This window comes from Acartia tonsa, chromosome 10 (genome assembly GCF_053477335.1).
Source record: "Acartia tonsa isolate MP-2025a chromosome 10, ASM5347733v1, whole genome shotgun sequence".
Taxonomy (NCBI): domain Eukaryota; kingdom Metazoa; phylum Arthropoda; class Copepoda; order Calanoida; family Acartiidae; genus Acartia; species Acartia tonsa.
Genome location: NC_137269.1, coordinates 477,223 through 500,242, shown reverse-complemented (window position 1 = coordinate 500,242; position 23,020 = coordinate 477,223). Strand labels below are relative to the sequence as shown.

The window sequence follows — 23,020 nt, the reverse complement described above, 5'->3', positions numbered from 1 at the left end:
AGACAAACCCACAAGATTAAGCTTCCTCTAGAAAAGTTGTTTAACAACGAGGATTTAAGTCAATATGATGTCGAACTCATTTTAAGACCTGATGAGTTAGTTTTTCAGGTAGATTGTTTTATGTATCTATACAGTTTTTACATTTTGTTTTTAAAATACTTTTAGTAAAATTTTTGTTTGTCTAAATTAAGTTTTCTTTCTTTGTAGGTATTTAATTTAAAAAAATATTTTATTTTTTCTAATTATTAAATTGTTTGTTTTTTCCCTATATAAAAATTATTTGGTATTAAATTTTTTTCTTGATTTTTAATGTAAATATTTTTAATGGCGTTTATTTTGGATAATTATTTAAACTGTATAGATAATAAAACAATTTTTAATGATTAGGAAAACTCCATGTTCTCAAGATGGATTTCTATCAAGAAATTATGTCTGTCTAGAAATGTATACTTACATCATGATACAATGCTTATAGATGCTGCCTTTGATACCTTGAATCAAACTTTAGAGCCTTTTGTAGATGTCTGTGTTAGATTTGCTTTGACTGTAAACAAGAGAGGCAATTTAGGTTTTGAGTTATTATGTCTTGCTTTACCTGGTTCTGAGAATCATCTTAATGACAATCAAAGACTGGCAGGCCCAAATGTGTCTGGAATGATTATTGCTACTCTTAATTTATCTACTCCCATTCTCGATGATGAATTTTGCAGTGATTTAAAACAAATTCTTCCATGTGCTCCCATCATTTTTTCAAATGCTGCTATGTCTATGATTGAGTATAAGAGAATCGTGCGTGATGTGTTTCCTGCAATTATGATAAAATTCAAGATTTTCAAAGATTTGTCTTATGATGAAGCTGTCCAAGCTGTTCAAAGCAACAAAGTGTCGGGTGTTACTCAACGTTACAAAGCACAATCAGGATTAACGAAGAGTAATGAGACCTCTTTTGATACTCAAGGTAAATTAATTTCTAAATTTGGAGCGAAATTTAATTTACAAAGTTATATACCAATTTTACCCACGTTTTTACTAAGTTTTATTAGTATTCATCTGGCTTCAAGTTCTTGGGCGTCATATAAGACTAGCTGGATTTCATTTTTCGATTTTGTACAACATAGAGGATTAACTGTATCTCTGCCAGTCTCTTCTCAAATACTTCATGGTTATGTTAACTATTTAAAGAATTGGAAATTGTTGAGAGCAAGTACAATTAAATCTTATTTATCTGGATTGAAGAAACTTCATATACTTAATTATCGTTCTACTATTGCTTTTGAAGATCCTATTTTATATTCCTACCTCAAAGGTATTGAAAATTTTGAAGCCTGTAAAAATGAATTGTGTCTTCAAAGAAATGTGATTACTTTCCCCATATTGAAAGTTTGGGGCCATTGCATTTTTACATCTAATTTATCTATGTTTGATAAACATGTTCTGTGGACAGGTGTTTATTTTAAACCTAAATAATTTTTTTTGCTTTTAATATTTGGATTTTTTAAAATTTTCTTACATATTTATTTCAAATAAAATTTTTTCCATAGGTACTAAAAAATATTTTATTTTATGAAGTTTTATTTAAAGCTGACTAGATTCTTATTAAAATTTCATTTGGAAAATTTAGTTTTTATGAAGTTTTATTTTAAGCTGAGGTGGTTCTTATTTAGTTTTAATTTGAAAAGTTTATCTTATGATGTTTTGATTAAAACTGAGTAGGTTTTTATTTAAGTTAATTTGGAAATCTTATTTTTTTGTAAAATTCAACTAATTTTAAATTTTATTTTGGAATAATTAACATAAGTTTAAAATAATATTTCTTAGTGAGTCTTACTGCATTTTGGTTGGCTAGCCGTTTAGGCGAATTGATTAGTACAAATGTCTCCTCAATGGATTCCATAAGAATTTTAACGTGGGAAAAAATCAAAATTGTTTCAAAAGATCAGTTGTCTATTATGATTCTTCTTCCCAAAGTCACAGAAGTGGAAAGTCCTAGTGGATCAGTACTTGATTTATTTTCCTATGAAGATAAACGTTATTGTCCTGTTAATTATATGTCAAAACTTCATGAACTCTGTTGGGCGAAAGGAAAAGGTTTTAATTATAATAATGTGTTTCAATGGGATTCTGGTAAACTAGTCACTATTTCAGCTGTAAATAATTATCTACGTGAATGGCTTCAACCACGATTTTCTGATTTGCAATCAAAATTTTCTGCACATTCATTTAGGGCAGGGTTGCCAAGCATGATGGCAACCTGCCCTGACGAATTTTCTGAGGAGGATTGCCAATTGGCTGGTAGATGGCGATCAAATACTGTCCGTAGATATACTAGGCAACATGGTGTAGCCCAAGCCAAAGTTATAAAGAAATTTCAAAGTTTTCTTAAAAAACACTGATTTTATTGTTTTATTCTATCATGACTAAAATTTTAAGTTTACAAGTTTTATCCTGGTTTTATGTACAGTTATAATATTATCTATGTATTTCTAAGTAGTTTTATTTATATTAAGATCTTCCAACATTGGGATCGGAGGAATTAAATGGTTCTTTACTAAAAGCAAGGACGGACATTGATAATGAAAATGTCCATAATACAAAGACAAATAAAGTTTCTCAACATGAAACTCTTCCAGAGGCCAGAGCTCGCTTAAGTAATAACGAAACTTTAAATTCATTAGTAAACCATCAAAAGACTCAAGATGAAATTACCCAAGTCACAAACAAAGATCCACCTCTTAATTCGTTTTCTTCCTTGGCTTCAAAGATAAGTGATGTTAACAAGGATGAGGAAAAGATTCAGCTTACTAATACTGAATTAGCTAAACTTCTCTCTATGATACATAAATCTGATGAATCTGATATGAGTGCTGGTCAAGCAAACCTTGATGATGAGGACCTGCAATTTAGATTTCCTGTACTTTATGGTGAAGGTTATTTTAAGGAAAATCCATCTTTTCGGTATTTAAAATTATCATGGTTGGCACAAGAGGAATTATCTGTAATACTGGCAAGGGTTCTTATATTAGTAAACTTGATCATGTCTTGGCCTATAAATTGGTCCCAGCCAAGGCCGAGCAATTTTATTTGCAAGGCTTCATGTGGCTTGGCAAGATTTTCATTGAGCTTCGTCAAATTTTCGGTGCTAGATCATCTGTTCCTAATTATGATGATTTACATCAAACTGTGAGTGATTTGGTTAAGTTAAAATCAAATACAGATCGCCAATATCTACACCGAACACTTGATGATCAAGTCACCGTTACACCAAATCTTCAAGAGAACATGGCTTTTATAGAAACTTATTTGGAGTTAGCTAAGAAAATAAAGCTACCTTTAGCAGATACATCTGGCCAAGATAAAGCTTTCTTGTATCGTACAAAAGGAACAGTGTTGGGTGTGGTGTTTGATACAAATGAGATGTCTTGGTCCTACAATGCTTCTAAGAGACTTACTCATATGAAGATCCTACAATCTGCTTTATTCATGCCCAAGGTTACCCTAGAAATGATGCAAAAAGTTTCAGGGGTAATTAACACCTTTGTTTTGATGTGCCCTTTGTTAAGATTTTTGAGAGCTCCTATTATTGCACAACTATCTGATGCTTATTCAACATCTCCCATATTTATGGGGTCGGCATCTGCTCGTTTTTTGAATTTATGGCTACATATTTTTGAAGAGTTAGAAGACGGTTTTCCTGTGGCGAATATTACCCGTTTTCCTCCTGCAATAGTTAAAACCTTTGTATCTGATGCGGCTGGTCTTCCTAACATTAACAAAGATATGGAATACGATATTGGTGTAGGGGCTGCTGGTTATTGTGCTCCTTTTTCCAATATTTTTTATGTTGGACAAGCTTTATGGCCATTGACTTTTCTTCAACGATGTGATGGTTCCAACAAGTACTTTGGTAGAAAAACTACTTTGCTTGAGGCCATCGGTCTCCTGGTTCCTTTTTATCATAATATTCAACATTTCATTAATTGTGATGTTGTTTTGATGGTTGATAACCTTGGTACTGTCTGGGCCTATGAAAAAGGACGCTCCAAGGAAGATATGTATACCAGCGTGATTATGTTTGCCCTGAATCACTTAGCAATTCATTTCAGTTGCAGATTGTATGTGCAACATTGTCCCCGTTTGTCTTCCGAGGCGGCTGTTATTGCTGACCTATTATCTCGTACAAATCCTCAAGGCCTTGATTTTGTTCAACGCAAACAAGCTGACATCAAGAAAGGATGGCCTTCCTCTCTTCTTAAATGGATGGACAAACCTACTTTGGACTGGGATTTGGGTCTCTCTCTGATTAAAGATTTTGAAGAGAACTTAGGTAGGTTTTCCTTTTTCCCTTTTTGGCGGTTTTGAGTCCTACTTTTCCCTTTTTGGCCGGCTTAGGTACCTAGGACGAAATTTTAACATTTAAAGATAGTTTGTTTTCAATGTTTTTTTCTATGTTTTCTCCATGTATTTATATAACTAGGTATTTAAAGATCTTTAAATGTTAAATTTCTAGTTGTAGATTATAGGACTCATCCCCTACCGGAAAAAGGAAACCTTTCTTATAATTTAGGTTTGCATGAGAGACCCTGACTGGTTTTGGATTCTGGAACGGCAGCCTACTTTCCTAACCGGGTTCGGTGTTCCCACGTGCAACATTGAAGCTATTTGGAAATGTAGCTGTCGCTTTCAGTAATTCAATAAATGTCAAACGATATGTTTCATATTTTATATATTTCAGAATTTTAAAGTTTGGACTAAAATCTAAAATGTCGCCCACCCTCCACTCCCTCCGACTTAGGTACCTAGGACGAAATTTTAACATTTAAAGATAGTTTGTTTTCAATGTTTTTTTCTATGTTTTCTCCATGTATTTATATAACTAGGTATTTAAAGATCTTTAAATGTTAAATTTCTAGTTGTAGATTATAGGACTCATCCCCTACCAGAAAAAGGAAACCTTTCTTATAATTTAGGTTTGCATGAGAGATCCTGACTGGTTTTGGATTCTGGAACGGCAGCCTACTTTCCTATAGTATATATGTGGATATATTGACAGGGGAAAATTCGTCGCCAATTAACAATATAGCTTGCTAATATGGATCTCATTTAGTGGTTAGTTATTTTATCCTGTAAAGATCGAGCTCAGATTCGAGCATTACTTAATCAGAGTACACAAAAATCTGGTGCAACATCCAAGTAATGATATATCGAATCACAAAATCTAATTCATTATTATTATTGTGTTTTTGTAGTACATAAGTACGAAGATTATTAAAGTCCCTCAACAGATTATGACGTCATACGATAAAATAACCAATAAGCGGCCAGCATAAATTTTTACCATTGGTCAATTACAGTGTATACTGGACTCTTATTGGCAATTCAATCGTATGACGTCTTAATCTATTGAGGGACTTTAATCATCTTCCATAAGTACTCATAACAAAATTGCGCAAAGGAGAACCCGATCGGTTCAGCGGTTAGCGAGATCCTTCGCTACAAACAAACAGACAGACAAACAACCAGACAAACAAATAGACAGACAGACATCGTTCTACTTTGTATTATAGATAACATGCTATAATGCTAATTTTAGAATTGATTACATTGTAGAAACCTATTATAGACATGAAAAGTTTTATTAATTTCCTGGTAAGCATGACTCGGACAACTATCACAACCAGGGATCCTAAGGAATAAGACAATGGACGATATATTTATATACACCCCAAAAAATATAAACAACACTATCCAATCTGTAGATTGAATTATTGGTTAAAATTTTGGAAACTCTTACTTTGAAACCAGCCAATCAAAATTCAATACAAGTATTCAATGTTGTTTGAGCCAACCAATAAGATTTGCTGGTTAAAAAACTTTAGGTATTACAGTAAATTATATATCAATGTCCCATCTTCTTGATTACAACACAAAAACTAGTCTTTAGTATACAATAACTTCTAAGGTTTACTGACATTAGCTGCCAATAATTTCTTAATGATATAGACTATTTATTTTCAAATTTTTAACCAATAATTTTAATCTTCAAAGGGGTTAGTTGTTTTAGGATGTCCATATACCATTATCTTCCTCTTAAAAAATAATAAAAATCATTTATCCCACCGTATAATAGACAGATTTCCGAGGAAATTGAAATGCAAGTTTAATGTCTATTTCTATATTTGTGTAAAATTGTCTGCAAAATGATGCATTAAAATTACTTTTTACTATGGCTGAAAACCGGTTCTAATCCAGCAGATATTTACTGGTTTCAAAGCTATACTGGAAAATGGATTACCTCTATTCCATAAAGTTCTCTAGCCTCTCTTCTAAGTAGTAGTGTGGGTAGGCAGGGTAGGACACAAGACAGGATACAGTAGGTCAGACCAGGCTTACCTAAACAATAAAGATATAGTAGTGTGGGTAGGCAGGGTAGGACACAAGACAGGATACAGTAGGTCAGACCAGGCTTACCTAAACAATATAGATATAGTAGTGTGGGTAGGTAGGGTAGGACACAGGACAGGATACAGTAGGTCAGACCAGGCTTACCTAAACAATAAAGATATAGTAGTGTGGGTAGGTAGGGTAGGACACAGGACAGGATACAGTAGGTCAGTCCAGGCTTACCTAAACAATAAAGATATAGTAGTGTGGGTAGGTAGGGTAGGACACAGGACAGGATACAGTAGGTCAGACCAGGCTTACCTAAACAATAAAGATATAGTAGTGTGGGTAGGTAGGGTAGGACACAGGACAGGATACAGTAGGTCAGTCCAGGCTTACCTAAACAATAAAGATATAGTAGTGTGGGTAGGTAGGGTAGGACACAGGACAGGATACAGTAGGTCAGACCAGGCTTACCTAAACAATAAAGATATAGTAGTGTGGGTAGGTAGGGTAGGACACAGGACAGGATACAGTAGGTCAGTCCAGGCTTACCTAAACAATAAAGATATATTAGTGTGGGTAGGTAGGGTAGGACACAGGACAGGATACAGTAGGTCAGACCAGGCTTACCTAAACAATAAAGATATAGTAGTGTGGGTAGGCAGGGTAGGACACAGGACAGGATACAGTAGGTCAGACCAGGCTTACCTAAACAATAAAGATATAGTAGTGTGGGTAGGCTGGGTAGGACACAGGACAGGATACAGTAGGTCAGACCAGGCTTACCTAAACAATAAAGATATAGTAGTGTGGGTAGGCAGGGTAGGACACAGGACAGGATACAGTAGGTCAGTCCAGGCTTACCTAAACAATAAAGATATAGTAGTGTGGGTAGGTAGGGTAGGACACAGGACAGGATACAGTAGGTCAGACCAGGCTTACCTAAACAATAAAGATATAGTAGTGTGGGTAGGCAGGGTAGGACACAGGACAGGATACAGTAGGTCAGACCAGGCTTACCTAAACAATAAAGATATAGCAGTGTGGGTAGGCAGGGTAGGACACAGGACAGGATACAGTAGGTCAGACCAGGCTTACCTAAACAATAAAGATATAGTAGTGTGGGTAGGCAGGGTAGGACACAGGACAGGATACAGTAGGTCAGACCAGGCTTACCTAAACAATAAAGATATAGTAGTGTGGGTAGGCTGGGTAGGACACAGGACAGGATACAGTAGGTCAGACCAGGCTTACCTAAACAATAAAGATATAGTAGTGTGGGTAGGTAGGGTAGGACACAGGACAGGATACAGTAGGTCAGTCCAGGCTTACCTAAACAATAAAGATATAGTAGTGTGGGTAGGTAGGGTAGGACACAGGACAGGATACAGTAGGTCAGTCCAGGCTTATCTAACCAACAGATCTATAATATATAATAATATACAAAGAACTTCCTCCCACTCTTTTTCAATGCCATTTTTATAATGCTACCAAATTGATTTTTCTACTGGCTGTGTTAATATAACTGGCACTATTGGTTAATTTTCAATAACCAAATTGAGAGTCGGTACAAGGACACTGCGAAATGGGGAGATACAGTTTTTTAACCCCTTTCCCCTTTAGTGTTTTTTTTAATACTTGAACAATAGATACATTTTTTCTAAATCAGCCAATAGGAGAACAGTGGTGATGCATTCCAGACATGTCATTGGTTGAAATTCTGTACAGATTTTTGTAGGAAAGATCATACTGTTTTCATTTCGTTCGCATTATCGTCGCATTTCTTCAGGTAAAGTTTAAATTATATTGTGTAAAATTTATTTTATAGTATAGCGTAAAGCATATGACGACAAAACCCATAAGTTAGCTATGAATAGTTGGATTCCAAAGGATAAAGGTAGTTTTCTTAAAATATATCACAGAAAATTTTGTTGCTTGCATGACTTGAATTCAAAACATAAACAAAGGCTTTTGTCTGCTATGGAATCCCTTTTAAATTTTGACGAATTTTGGGGTAAGATTATCTATCTAGATATATCATGTTTATTACCTAAACTGAGCGCATTCTGGTACTTCAAACAACAATCACAAAAGGTTCCACATATACCTGAAACAAAAAAACGATGCAATAGTATGTAAAGTAGTAAGGATTTTTTGTCTGATGGATACGAATTTTATGAATACTAAACTGATTGAGTTCTCCATTTTATGGAAGCTTCTTGAGAAAATGCTAGTAGCGCAGTTGCTATTTAAATAAAGTCTACAAAAATTACACGAAGTAACTTAAGAAATTAAACATTAAGTTAGATAAATTGAGGACATTCTTTTGATAAAAAAGATGATGATATAACACAACATATTATTATATATTTAAATTATATTTATATTGTTTTACGGACAGGTGAAGGTTGTGAAATTATGAAAAATAATTAAAAATATTTAGAGTAAGAGTTTCTAAGAAATCCTTTCCATAATGTTAATATCCTTCTTTTATTTAAAAAAAATTTGGAATTTGGTGGCTATATTAAACTAGCGGCTTCGCCCCTAGCTTCTAGGGGCTTTGCCCAAAGAGGTATTTTAAAAAAGTACCTCTGGTGCTGCAACCACCACATTTTAAATTAACTGCATAAAAAAATGAGAAGATTTTTTTTTATTTTTTGGGGGGTTGGGGTTGGAAGTTTCCCAAGTCCCAAGAAAATAGCTTAAAACCACCATAGTACCATTAGATATATTCCCTGAAGATTATAATCCAATCGGTTCAGTGGTTACTGAGATCTTAAGGAACAGACAGACGGACAGACATCAAGATACTTTGTATCATAGATAATCTATGTTATAAAAGATTGTTACAAAATTAGTGCTTTTCCCCATGGCCTTTAGAAGCTTATCACACCTATTTACAAATGATTTGATTTGGATTTCAAAAGCTCTAAAGAAACAATTTATTGATTATCTTGAGAGCAAATCCTAAAAAAAAGCTATCATACTAGATAAGTCAGTTAAGTATATCCCCTTGTCTTTCACACATTGACAATGAGATAAAAAACAAAGAGGGGGGAGGGACATTCAACACTCCCCCTCCCCTTCAAAAGGTTAAAAAGAATTAAAAAGCAACCATTTTCAACAAATAAATTAATATATGATACATTTTTAACTACTCGTTATCTAATTTTTTTTCACCTAAAAATATTAATAATAGATCACACTTCTATCGTCCCAAAAGTTTTAAGCCAAAGGCCAAAAATAATTAATTTAGACCATGTTATGACACGTTTTAATATGCAAACAGAGGCTTTTAAAAACAAGGATGACAACATCCATAAAAGAGAAGCACTGAAACGGAAGGACAAAAGTACATTAACACTTGTATAGTGTCAGAAATAAACAACCAGAATATAAATGTATAAGTGTCGGAGCAAAATTGTAAGTACTTTTGAAAAACTGCTTAACACAGGATAATGTTTATGGACATACTTACATTTTTAGGACTTGATTATAGAATTGCTTCGCTTATAGCATTATACTTTGTTGTCCCAGGAATCAGTATACCAAAAATAAGATCCATCGGAAGATTAGTCCACATAAAAATCTGTTAATTAAAAAAGTAAAATAATGAACATGTTTAAAATGAACGTACGGACATTCTGGTAATGATTATAGAGTTGCTACGCTTTCTAAATCGTACCTAAGTACTAAAGGAATCACCATGCAAAGTTTGAAATCGATATGACAATTCTAACATGCCTAAATTAACGAAAAAAGCTATCCGTCACGGACGGACGTACGGAAAGACCGACCCTAATTATAGAAAAGCTTCGCTTTTAAAAATAGCAACTGTACCCGAGCATCTAGAGAATCTGTGTTCTAAGGGAGACGAATAGGGCAGAAAAATAAAAAATCCTAAAACCCATATTAAGCTTACCTAATATAGAAAACTAAATCGAATCAGTAATTAAATCAAAAATCTCATTTCCAATCTCAAATGAAATACAACAAAACCAAGTTTATTTTAGATTCTTTCTAGATCTAAGGTGAATTCTTTAAAAACTTTTTAGTTCACTGCCTCAATAAAATCAGTGAGGCTCGCTAAGCATTTTTGTGAAAAATCCTCCAAAATCGCATAAAAAATCTACAAAAACATAAGATTTTGATTAATTTTTGTAGATTTTTTATGCGATTTGGAGAATTTTTCACAAAAAAATTTGCGAGCATCACTGATTTTAGTGAGGCAATGAGCCAAAAAGTTTTTTAAGAATCCACCTCTGTTCTATTGCTTATATTTATCAGAAATAGAGACTACATACGCAGGGCTCGGCAGCAGGGTTTCAGCTGCCTAGAAGCGTTTTACAATTTCAAAGCCAGCTGACCTAAATATGGCAATCCTTTTTTTTCAAAATATTTTTCAAATCATCCATCCAGGTTTACATTTAAGGCCTAGTCACAGCCGATAAGAGGCTGGCGAGCCTTGCTGTGTTGCCAGCCGTTTGACCTGAATTTTTTTTGAAATATCATACTTACATATCATAGGATTTTCCCAGCATCTAAATAAATCCTGATCCCACTCTGTCATTATTAATCACAAAATTTGTACAATAATTTCACAGAATTTAATTATTTGCTAGTGTTTTATTTTTATTTTATGACAATTAATCACATTTTTCTGGTCACCTTAAACTAAAATAATTTGACAAAAGTTTATGATCTAAAACTTTTTGTTCAACTTAAGAAATATTTTTGCAAAAAAAATGCAAAAATATTTTGCACAATAACCATTCAGTATCTTGGTCACTTTATCAATAATATACACTTTCAGGTTAGATAGATAGATAGATAATGGATAGATAGTGGAGGGTAGCAAAGATAGATAGATACTGATGGATTGTGGTTGAGGTATGATTGTTTTTGTAGGTTGGTGGCATGGATTGGGATTATTTTATTTTGCCAATGCTTTACTCTCTTGTCTTTAGGTATTGCCTCAATATTCAGGGGTGTCAGAATTTTGAGGAAATGTTTCCGCTATTTTCCAGTATGGCTTTGCCGGTTAATATCCGCTGGATTAGAACCGGATCTTAGCCATAATGTAAAATCATGTATAGCATTTTTTAAAAATTCTAATATCTTAAGAAAGCTATTTGTAATACAATGCGATATACAACTTGTATTAAATTTAATAAAAAAATATGTGTTTTTGTAGATCATGCTAATTTATATTTGTGAATTTCCAAATTTGCCGTTAAAATAAACTTATCACATGTCCCCTTGTCAAAATACAAGTGCATCATTAGATATCTTTCGACAAAGAAAAACGTAGGTTGGCTCATTTTATCGGCAATTTTAAAAATAGAAAGTTTAGTCCCTAAAAAAAGTAATATTACCCACAAATTAAACTTTTAAACGGTATTTTCTAAAGTAAATTAGGTTCCTTACAACTGTAATGATTATGTTTTGATTGTAATTCTAGGCATATCATAATCTGAATATTCAATAACTTTGCATAAGCATTCTTGGAGAAATTTTCATGTATAGCAGCTCATGATCTATTTCAACATGTTAATTTTGTTTCACATTGATATTATTTAAAATGTTTAGTAATCTTATGTAGAAAAAAATCATTTGATAAATAATCTACAAAACCTCAAAAAAATAATTTTGTTCAGATATAAGAATTTTTTTTGTAAAATTCTATTTAAATAGGTAACACATTAAAACGATTGACAATAAAATGACCTAAGAAATGTACTCTTTTTTCATAGAAAAAATCTGATAAATATGTAAAATATCTAAACCTCTGGCACCCGTGTTGATGACCAAACCCGTAGACACCCCTCTCAAGGTTTGTTGCATGATCAAGTCTCAACAACAAGAACAGTCAGGACAACCATGTCCACTAGAAGCGCAGCAATAACACGATGGCTATAATTTCAATAAAATATAACAGGTAAATATATTACACTAGCTGCTGCGCCCCTTCATCTAGGGGCTCTGTATTCGAAGGTATATATAAAGACAGAAAATAGCCTAAAACCCTATCCAGACTTATTTTAAAAATGAAATAGCCTAAAACCATCTCTACAGCCTATGAGAAGCTTCACTGTAAAGGAGAACCATGACGTTCCATTGGTTAGCGAGATCCTTCGCTACAGACAAAAAACCTCAGTACTTTATATAATAGGATAATTATATTTCTCACTAAAACTAAAACAAATCAAAAGGGGATTGTTTATTGCTTTTATTAGGTGAGGTAAAATTAGGAACTGAGTAGCCCCGCAAGGTTAGATCACCTACAAAAGTTTTTTCATACAAGAGAAAGAGTGAAAGGTTGGGGTTAGATCATTTTTCTAATATCCAACATTATATAAAAGAGTATAAACCATTTTTACCAACGACGTTTCTACGTGATATTATCTATCGTTTGATTGTTTATTGCTTTAACTAAATCAGTTAAGGTGAGGTTAAATTAGAAACTTAGTAACCCCGCAAGATTAGATCACCTACACAAGACTTTCATACAAGAAAAAGAGTGGAAGGTTTGGGTTAGATCATTTTTCTAATATCCAACATTATATAAAAGGGTATTACTCATTTTAACCAACGTTTCTATGTACTTACCTGCGTACTTATAGAGAAGCTACGCTCCAGAAAATTGGAAGAAATCAAAGTAGGGAAATGGATAAGGAGAGAAAAAGAAAGAAAAAATCGAAAGAGAGGGAGAGAGGAAGAGAGAGAGAGAGAGAGAGAGAGAGAGAGAGAGAGAGAGAGAGAGAGAGAGAGAGAGAGAGAGAGAGAGAAAGAGAGAGAATGAGGGAGAGAAAAAGAAAATATTAGAATAATGAAAACTTTTAGGACAAAATGCACAATTTTTGTGGCAAAATTGTTTCAACATAGTTTTATTCAGTAATATAAAAAGTTATTAATTTTCCATAGAGCAAAACTTTTCTTTAAAATAAGCACAGATTTTTATTTTAAGTGACGCTTTTCTTCAAGTAATTAATAATTAAAGATAGCTCTTATCATTATTCAAGGAATGTCAGAATTGTCCTACCAATTTAAACCTTGCATGTTTATTTCTGTAAAAAAGATATGATGTAGAAACTTAGCCAACTCTTTAATTCTACTCAAAAAGTCTGAACGTCCATTTTAAAACTTGCTTTTTGATTTCAAAGTGTCTAAAAAACAGCCATTTGACGTCATAAAAATAAGGGATTATCCATCTCTTTTTTTTATAGGTTTTCTTTCCCACTTCTCCTCTCATCACTCATTTCAATGACGTCACCTGACGATTTTTGGACACATTTTGTAAAGCTTCACGTGTTAATTCTAGATTTATGTTTCAAACTATTCGCTTTTCTGACTTATGATTTTTTAAGCTTGGGCTATTTGTTTGCTGTTCACTTGATATCACAACTGTTTTTAAGATCTTGTTGGACGCATAAGTATAAAACTACTTCTTCGAGTATGATAAAAATCCTAAGCAGCATACAGTGCCCATAAAAATGACGTCATACTGTTCATTAATGATGATTTGTATAGTATGACGCCATTTTTTCATAGGCACAATAAGCTGCTTACTATGCTATTAATAATAAGGCGGTTTAACTCACTGGTTTTATTGGGTATTTCATCAGGTTCATCAAGAGTAGGCCCTGCAGTGGTCAGGCATCTGAAAAAATGCCTTTCCCCTGTACAATACTAGCAGCCGCGCCCCTAGCATCAAAGGGCTCTATATCAAAGGAATATATCAAACCAATTTTTCGTATTTTAGATTTAAAGGAAAATTTAAAAATAAATTAGGGGGGGGGAGAATATTTTTTTGGGGGGGAAGGGGGTAGTCGACCCCACTATTTTAATTTAATTTTATTTTTAAAAAGAAAAAGAAAAATTTTCATTTTTTGGGGGGTGGGGGGTTCCCAACCCCCAAGAAAATAGTTATAAACCTTCCCGGGACCTATGAGAAGCTACCCTGTAAAGGAGAACCCAATCGGTTCAGCGGTTTGCGAGATCCTTCGCTACAAACAAACAGATAGACAAACAAACATCGTTCTACTTTTTATTATAGATATTAAAAAAATAAAGTGTTAAGGGTATCTCGCTACTCGCTACTAAATTTTGAGGTAAAGCACCAAACAATTAATCTCTCCTTATATATCCAAGCTACCAAATCCAGAACTTCACAAATTGGCTAATTGGAGGATAATTGAATTATAATCTTTTATCATTGTATCCGTGAATCTCTTTTATAATATAGCTATGCAATGACATTTGAAAATGAATTTAAAATTTATGAAATTTTTTTTAAAGCGATGCTTTTTCACTTGTTAGGTGCATCCATCCGTACGTCCTGTTATCTGTAGCAAATGATATGAATCTAGATATGTTTAATCGTCCTATTCATTCAAAACTTTTACTCACAAAACAGAAAAATACTTTACATTAAATCTTAAAATAAAACATCATAATAATTTTCAAACTTTCAAGCAATGTCACTCTATAAGTGATAATGATCGCTTGTCATCCTTGTTGTATTTGATTTTGCTCTTCGTGTAAATATTTTATTTTGTCTAGCTCTAGCGTCTGATATTTTCTTATCTGAACATTAAAAAGGATACTCCAAGATTTTAGCTTTTTTTTTGTTGTGAAGCTACTCTATAATTGTTTGTCTATCTGTCCTCTTGTAAAGGTTTGTAAATTGTCATCCCTTATCACTGTATATTGCAAAATGTATTTGATTACATGCCAGTGCAAGAGACATTGATTTAACAGTGTAGGTAACAATTAAAAAAAAATCAGTTACAAATTTTTCTCAACTCAATTTAAAAAAAAGTCTACTTTATCATTCCGAAATATACTTTAATTATGATAAGCTCATTATCAAAAGCAAATCTTAATGAAGTGAATCAAGCAAATTTAGCTTGGTAAATTTTATTCTAATTTTTAAAAAGACAAAGATTAAGAATATGAAATAAAATCAACAATGAATTTATTTCAGGACGTCTAAGCTTTTCATTTCAAGTTATTTTGAAATCAGCCATCTGAGTTTCATGTAAAATATATTAAAACCCTCCCCTGACAAATACAATACTTCCCTAAAAAATGAATATCTGTCTAGACATAGATCATACCATATACCAATATTTATATTACTTCTTTATGGTAGATGGATATTTATGGATTCACTTTGGTATTTAAAGTGATACAAATAGAAAAGGAAGCGAGTCCTTTTAAGGTTAAAATCTAACTTCAATTCAATGTGTAAATAAATTTAATAGGCGGAATAATATAGAAGTTGGGGATTCCTTTTAAAAAATGTTCGTCGATTAACAATTTGAATAAATTATACAATCGACAGGTCTTTATTCAAATGGTATAAATTGAATATGTATTCGTTTAATAAAAGTGGTCATGACTCGACAAAGTGGCAGACAAATGAGCCGTGTGACGTCATAAAAGGGAGAGATGAGAGGAGAATTGCGAATGAAAACCCCTTAAGAAGAGATGGATCTATTGACGTCACACGGCTAATTTTTTCAGCCACTTTGTCATTAAACCACATGTTATTGTTCAAATAACTATTCAGAATTGTGATTGGTTCTTTAGAGGCGGTTCATTTTATTTTGGAAACTTTACTTACTGTTTACTTTTAGAAACCCATATCTACAATATTTAAGATATTCTTGTTTTCTACTTTTCACATCTTTGTTCTTGAAAATTTGATGTTGCTTAAATAGATCGATACCCCTTACTTCCCCTTAGTAAAAAACAACTAAAGTCAAGAAATAACCTACAAACACGAGAATGAGTGGATCATAGGCCATTTTGAACCCCTGTATCCCTGATCATTAAAGGTTGAGGGCAACGAAATGATGGGTGGCTACTTCAAGGTCAAATTTTGTACAGTATGTATTTTGTATTTATCTCGCCTAATTTACATATATTTTTAATGTACAAAACAAAGAGGTTATTATAATAACCAAACATTAATTAAAATTTTAGAAGCAGCTTTGTTTTTGACCTTGTACTTTTTAAACTTGCATACATACACAGTCGTCTAGGTGTTTGTCATCAATGAAATGGGAAGGCCTTCAGACTAACTGCTTAATTCACTTTTAAGAAATAATTTAGTAATGCTCTTCTGCAACTTACTTTAACAAACTAAATAATTGTCTATAAAGATCAGATTATAAATTCTTTATATTGAGCAGTAAGTTTTTTTTGTTTGTAGCAAAAAATCTCGATAACCGCTGAACCAATGTGGTTTTCCTATAAGGCGAAGCTCCATATAGGTCCTGATATGGTTTTAAGCTATTCAATTTTTATAAATAAGCCTGGAGCATGGTTTTAGGCTATTTTTCCGTGCTTCGATATCCCTTCGAATATAGTGCCCCTAGATGCTAGGAAGACAGTTACTTGTACAATATAGGTAGTAAGGTTTGTTTGAAGCTAAATATCTCGGAACTTTCCTAATTCTCTAAATGTGTTGACTTTCAAATAATCATTATGAATATTTTAGGGTGGTATTAAGTTATTTTCCTAAAAAATAATCTCATAAATCCCCTACAGGCTGTAGTGGAAGCAACAAATATATATAAATATATGTGTGAATATATTTAGCATTTCGCCAATCTAAATTAAATTTAATGTTTTCTGAAAGTCATAAATTTATAGAAAAGTCTAAACTAGAAATAATAAATATTTATTCAGGGTTATGTTAATCGATATATTAACTAATTGGATGTTGCACGAGATTTTTTATGTACTCTAATAACGTGTAACTCCCAGCTGGCTAAAATACCGTCACTCAAATCCACTCCATCCCATCCCCTATTACTGACCAATGAATGAGGTCCATTTTATTTTCCTAGATTGACTACAACTTTCCCTGTCAATATATCCACGTATTGTAAATCCATTATTATGTTATTCTAAAAGAGAGTTTTTTCAAACCTTCCAAGAACAATCCTTAAATAACGCAGCAATAACAATAGCAATCTAGCAAGATATTAAGATTTTAAAATTTAGATTTTCGTTTCGGAATTTTACAGAGGATTTTTTAATGGTTTAGGCTGTTTATTAAAGAGGAAGGACTATCATTCACCATAATTAGAAATAGGCCCCCAAAAAACTTTTCCAAGTATTGTTTTCCCTTTGAAACAAATAGGAATGGGGGGGGGGGGAGTTGGCATTACATAATAAATTTGTTAAAAATAAGATATCATTACTTTTTACATTACTAAAGCAAATTTTCTATTGGTATCTTTATTTTTGTTGCAATGATAAAATTCTAAGGTTAGGTTTGAAATGTTATTAAGCAGTTTGAAAATTTATGACTTTATTCAACCTTTTATCATAGGTTATGTAGATTTATAGGATCTGATGCAGTTATATTAATGAGATCGAATATATCAATAATCTAAAAGCTTTAAAACCTTAAGAAGGCCAAAAAATAATCTAGAATAGTAAACAGGGACATCCAAGCTCTTTTTTTGAGGGGTTTAAAATAAGGAGTTTTAAAGGTTTGAGAGGGGTAAACCAAGAGGTTTCAAATTTTGAAAGGGGGGGGGGAGGGTTTAGGGGTGCTAATTAACCTTTTTACCTCCACCATTGAAAATCTATAAAAGTCAAGATCAATAGAAACATGAATGAATCCTATATTTTTTTATATGGTTTCCTTCTGAATAACAGCTGTCTATAATAATATGTGATAAATTTACATTACCCTTTTTCCATTATTTACATAAAGGCCGAGACTCAAACTTTGTGTCAAGAGGAGGTAATTATAATAATCTATACATTTTACATTTTTTTCCCATTATGTTTTGTCATTAAATAGATATGAACTGGTTAGATATTTACACCAAGAATTAAGGTTTCCATTGAAAGAAAGAAAAATATATAGGGATAAGACAATGGGCAATACATTGATATAAATTCCCAATGTTAATAAACAAAATAACTCATTCTGTAGATTAAAATTATTAAAGTTTTGACACTAATATTTTGGAAACAAGTTAACAACCATACAAAATTCTTAAAAAGTACCATAAGTCAAAGAGCCATCAAACTAGATAAAATGGACAAAAAGCTATGGGTAAATGTGTTATTTACAGTCCAATGTCCCTTCCCTTCCTGCCATTTGGAAAATAGAATGATAGAAAAATAAAAAGCTTAAATTTTAGAATTAGTAATGTAAACATTTGAAGAAATTTTCATATTCTTGACATATCACAGGTTACAGATGAAAATAAATAAAAAATATTAAAACAAGGATAATAAGGTAGCACAGCTTAAACCCTAGGATAAACTGTAATACATTTTAATCTAAAGAAGAAAGAAGACTGTAAGTATAATTTTTTTTTTATAAAATTGAACGTAACTTTCTTCAATTTTTGACAAATGTAGTCAATTAATAAATCAATATTAACCATTACTTACCTTATAAAGGTAAATAAAGAATTTTTCTTTCAGTTTGCTTTGGCATATGTACATAAGAAAATATTATGAATAGACCGTATTTATGAAAAGCTACGCTACTAAAAATATGAAACGTAAATCATGTCAATCAACATTAAATGTAAAATAAATTTTCCCCATATCAAAATACTGATTTATTTACTTTATATATGCAGGAGCTTTGCTACTAGGCTCCCCAACCCTACAAATACTTGTATCAAAATAAAAAGTAAAAATCTTTAAAGATTTGACCCAAAAATCTGTTAATACATTATGTTTATGACAACTGAACCCTTAATTGCACGACCTTTATCAATATCTACTCTTGGGAGGTTATTTTTACCAAGTTTTTTAGGCCATTTTGAATTTTTTTTCCCACTGTATCTTTCTTAATATTTTTTTTAAAATTTTATATCTACCTCTATTTCTCTCTTTCTGTCTCTATCTCTCTCGCTCTCTCTCCTTTTCTATTTCTCTTTCTATCTTTCAATTTATTCTATTCAATCTCGATTTAGTTATATATTAATGTAAATTTAATTTTTTATCTTTATTATTTATTAGCCCCTATATATCGTTCTATCTTTATCTATTAATATCTCTCTCTCTCTCTCTCACTTTCTCTCTCTTTCTCTCTCTCTCTCTCTCTCTTTCTCTTTCTTTCTTTCTTTCTCTCTCTCTCTCTCTTTCTCTCTCTCTCTCACAACCTCAATTTCAATTTCAATCTATTCTTATCTTTCTCTTTCTCTCTTTCTCTCTCTCTCACAACCTCAATTTCAATATATTCTTATCTTTCTCTTTCTCTCTTTCTCTCTCTTTCTTTCTCTCTCTCTCTCTCTCTCTCTCTCTCTCTCTCTCTCTCTCTCTCTCTCTCTCTCTCTCTCTCTTTCTCTCTTTCTTTCTCTCTCACTCTCTCTCTTTCTGTCCGTCACTTTATTTCCATCTTATGTCTTTCTCTCCCATTATATCCCTTTACATTTAAGCAAAGCTTTGTCTGGTTCTCAAAAGCTCATTTATGCCCTAGTATAACTGTTCAATTACAACCTGAGCTGTCCTGTTATAGAATTGTGCTAAAGTAAATAACAGCTTAAAAATCTCCCAAAAATTTGTTATGAAAAAAACAGGGAGGAGGTGAAAATTAAAGTTAAATTAATCTATAAACTTTCATCCATTTAAATTTTTATTAGTTCTAAAAGAATTAATTTCACATGAACTATTTAAAAGGGGGGCAAAGTTTTATCTTTAATTATCTATTCCCCGAGTTCCTGTACAAAAAAGTGAAAGGGCGCCTGTTAAAAACTCCTTTCAAAAGTTGAAACATATATCAGTCAATTTTCAATATTCATCTGATAACAGCGTGAAAAAGGAACTTTTATTCTACATGTGTCCTTCAAAAAAACTCATACTTTTTTTTCAAAACAGATCTTTATATTTCTAAGAAGCTCAGTTTTTATAAGCTTTAAATAAAAGAACAATAGAGTAGTATACAGTAAGAAACAATAATAAGTTATACAGCCAATTGAGACTCAGAGATTCGACAATAAAGATTACAATTACTTTTGTAGAGTTTGTACAAACCAATAATAATTTATTAAAAGTTCTCAAAGATTTTGAGACACCAGTTGAAAAAATGTGCCAATATACAAAGACTTCATAGCTGAATCTTTAAATCACTCCCTATAAAACTACTACTTTGGGGTATTATTTTTTGGGTTAAAATTTTACATATTTTACACAATTACTTGTAAAGGTTTCATTATTTTCTACTATACTTAAATAAAAGTAACATGATTTATAATTTCTTGGAAGGTTTATAACTATTTAGAGGTATTGGAAAGTAAACCAAAATTGAAAGTGTGGGGAGGGGGGTCTACTTCCCCCTCCCCACATCAAGTACCCCTAGAGGTCGCTAATGTAATCTATAAAATCTATTTTTTCTTCAATTTTTATGGCTATTGAACAAATCTACTCGGTAATTAACTTTGTTCCTTAATACTTTTGTGCTTCGCTTCTTCAGGTTGGAGTCATCCTTATGTTTTATCTAAATTTTATCTTTGAGTTTATTATAAATATTGGCTACGCTCCTACAGGGTCTCTAGAAGCCAATTGGGTTAGAGGGGGTTGGGAGGAAGTAGACTCAACGTTTTAGTTTAAAAAAATCTGTAGGGATCATTTTAATTCTTAGGAGGATGGTGGTACCCTCCTCAAAAATAATTGTAAATCTTCCCAGAACCTATAAGAAGCTACACAGTATAGAATATCAGTTAAGCGGTTACAGACATCATACGGTACACACAGATAGAAATAGATACTATTAATTTTTTTTATAAGGATTGTCTTACCCTATCGCTGAAAGCTTAAACTATGGGAAAGTCAAGGAAACTAGATTTTGACGAAGTGATAGGCAATCTTTAGTCGTAGCTTCTCTATATTTTAACTAGCGGCTAGACCTCTAGGAGCACGTACCTGAGTAGGGACGGGATTGAATTTTGAATTTTAGATTTGAATTTGATAAAAAAAAATTGTTTTGTTTAAAAAAAATAATACCTTCCCAGGAGATGCTACCCTGTAAAGGAGAAGCATATCGGTTCAGCGGTAAGCGAAATCCTTCGGTACAGAAACACACACACATCCTGTTACTTTATTATAATGATTTTTATACTATACTACTTTTTTCTCTTTATTTTTAGCTCGTTTCACTAGTTTCCCCTATCGATCTATCAATCATTTTTTTATCCTGCATACTATTTTTTATATTTATCCTGATTTTTTTACTTGATTTAAATTATCTAAGTAATTGTTTTAATCTTTTTTTACATCATTTTTGTACATCTAGTAATATAATTCTTTTGTGTATCATTTGCTACTAAAAATATGATTATTCTTGTTGCCTATGCCTATTTGTAGCTAGATATGTATTTGTTACATATTTTAAAAAGAAAAATAGGCTCTTTAGTCTAAATACTTTCGATTTAAGGCATTTTAGTGAAGTTTTTCTATGATTGTGGTCTGTACGTCATAACAATTGTACAGAACAATTTTATATTTCTTTTAGCGTGGCTGTTCTATAATGTCTGTGTCCGTCTATATGATTTTTTTTTGTGTTAGTCCTTCTGTCTGGTGATCGGTAATGTCAGAAAGTTTCCTTTAATTATCTTTTTAGAGGTGCATATAATTTACTTTCCTTTACTAGCGACTCTACCCCCTAGAGGCCTCTAGGGGCACTTAAGGAGTTGAATTCGATAACCCGATTTTTATTTTATATTTTAAAAACAGTAAAAATAATTTTTTGATGATGGTGGTACCTTCTAAAGTTATAAACCTTCCCATGACCTATAAGAAGCTACTATGTAAAGGAGAACCATGGTTAAGCGGTTAGTGAGATACTTCAGTACAAACAGACAGACGGACAAAAATCCTGGGTTACACATCCTTAAAATTCCCTTCTCTTCCCCTAGCTTTCAATTATTTACTCCCCCTTCACTAACCCTTCACTGAAGCACTCAAAGAAATATAAATCATACATCCATTTTCTGAATGCCGATCCTTTTAATGGCTAATTTTCAAAACGTACTTTTAAATGTACTTTAAATGTGAGTTTCGTTCGAATAAATGTTTCATCTTTGTTCTTATAAGAAGGTAAAAAGACAAAGACATATTTCATTTGAAAATAAAAAAATAAAATAAAATAAGTAAAAAGAAATGATATAAAGAAATTTTAAAAAAGAAGATAAAGAACAAAAATTTCGAAGTCAACAAAATCATATTTTTCCCTAAATGTCCTAAAATATGTTTTTCAAGGGCGTCCAAAAATATCTTCGTTTTAAAATTATTACATATTGCAGAAAGGTTCTGTTATGTCTTTTTTTATTTGTTCATCTAAATCACTGAAAGTATTAAGATTCCCATTTTAGATAAGTTTCACATAGGTCCTGTGACGGTTTAAGTTTTTTTAATTCAAGTTTTTGGATGGTTAAAGCGTACTCGAAGATTTACTAGTTTTAAACCTTGTGGCCGTAAAAAGGAAAAGATAGTTCATCCCAGTTTCTATTTTAGGTTGGTGTTTTTCCTCACCTCCCCCTTGGGAAGTTTATGGTTCTAGGCTATTATCCGATCCCCTGCCTACCCCTTTGGAATACAGCCCTTAGATGATAGGGTCACAGCCGCTAGTATATTATTGAAATAAAATAAT

The 23,020-nt window shown here is 32.3% G+C and overlaps 2 protein-coding genes across 2 annotated transcripts; one reads left to right on the top strand and one right to left on the bottom strand.

Moving 5' to 3' along the window:
* Nucleotides 1-3,000: 3,000 nt before the first annotated feature.
* On the top strand, nt 3,001-4,931 carry LOC145330686 (uncharacterized). The gene is made up of 2 exons (XM_080175344.1): nt 3,001-4,324; nt 4,565-4,931. Exons 1-2 carry the CDS (start codon nt 3,094-3,096, stop codon nt 4,582-4,584), a joined length of 1,251 nt encoding a protein of 416 aa, XP_080031470.1. The 5' UTR covers nt 3,001-3,093; the 3' UTR covers nt 4,585-4,931.
* A 1,340-nt stretch (nt 4,932-6,271) lies between these two features.
* LOC145330366 (cornifelin homolog) lies at nt 6,272-11,304 on the bottom strand. The gene is made up of 3 exons (XM_080175003.1): nt 10,903-11,304; nt 8,435-8,491; nt 6,272-6,390 (listed from the first exon to the last, which is right to left on the bottom strand). The coding sequence occupies exons 1-3, from the start codon at nt 10,952-10,954 to the stop codon at nt 6,272-6,274; spliced, it is 228 nt and encodes a 75-aa protein (XP_080031129.1). The 5' UTR covers nt 10,955-11,304.
* Nucleotides 11,305-23,020: the final 11,716 nt, after the last annotated feature.

Coding starts and splice junctions, on each gene's coding strand:
- LOC145330686 (XM_080175344.1), top strand. CDS start 3,094: ATGTGGCTTGGCAAGATTTTCATTGAGCTTCGTCAAATTTTCGGTGCT. Junction 4,325..4,564: donor AGATTTTGAAGAGAACTTAG/GTAGGTTTTCCT, acceptor CTTATAATTTAG/GTTTGCATGAGAGACCCTGA.
- LOC145330366 (XM_080175003.1), bottom strand. CDS start 10,954: ATGACAGAGTGGGATCAGGATTTATTTAGATGCTGGGAAAATCCTATG. Junction 8,492..10,902: donor CTGGGAAAATCCTATGATAT/GTAAGTATGATA, acceptor TTTTTGTTTCAG/GTATATGTGGAACCTTTTGT. Junction 6,391..8,434: donor CCAGAATGCGCTCAGTTTAG/GTAATAAACATG, acceptor TTTATTGTTTAG/GTAAGCCTGGTCTGACCTAC.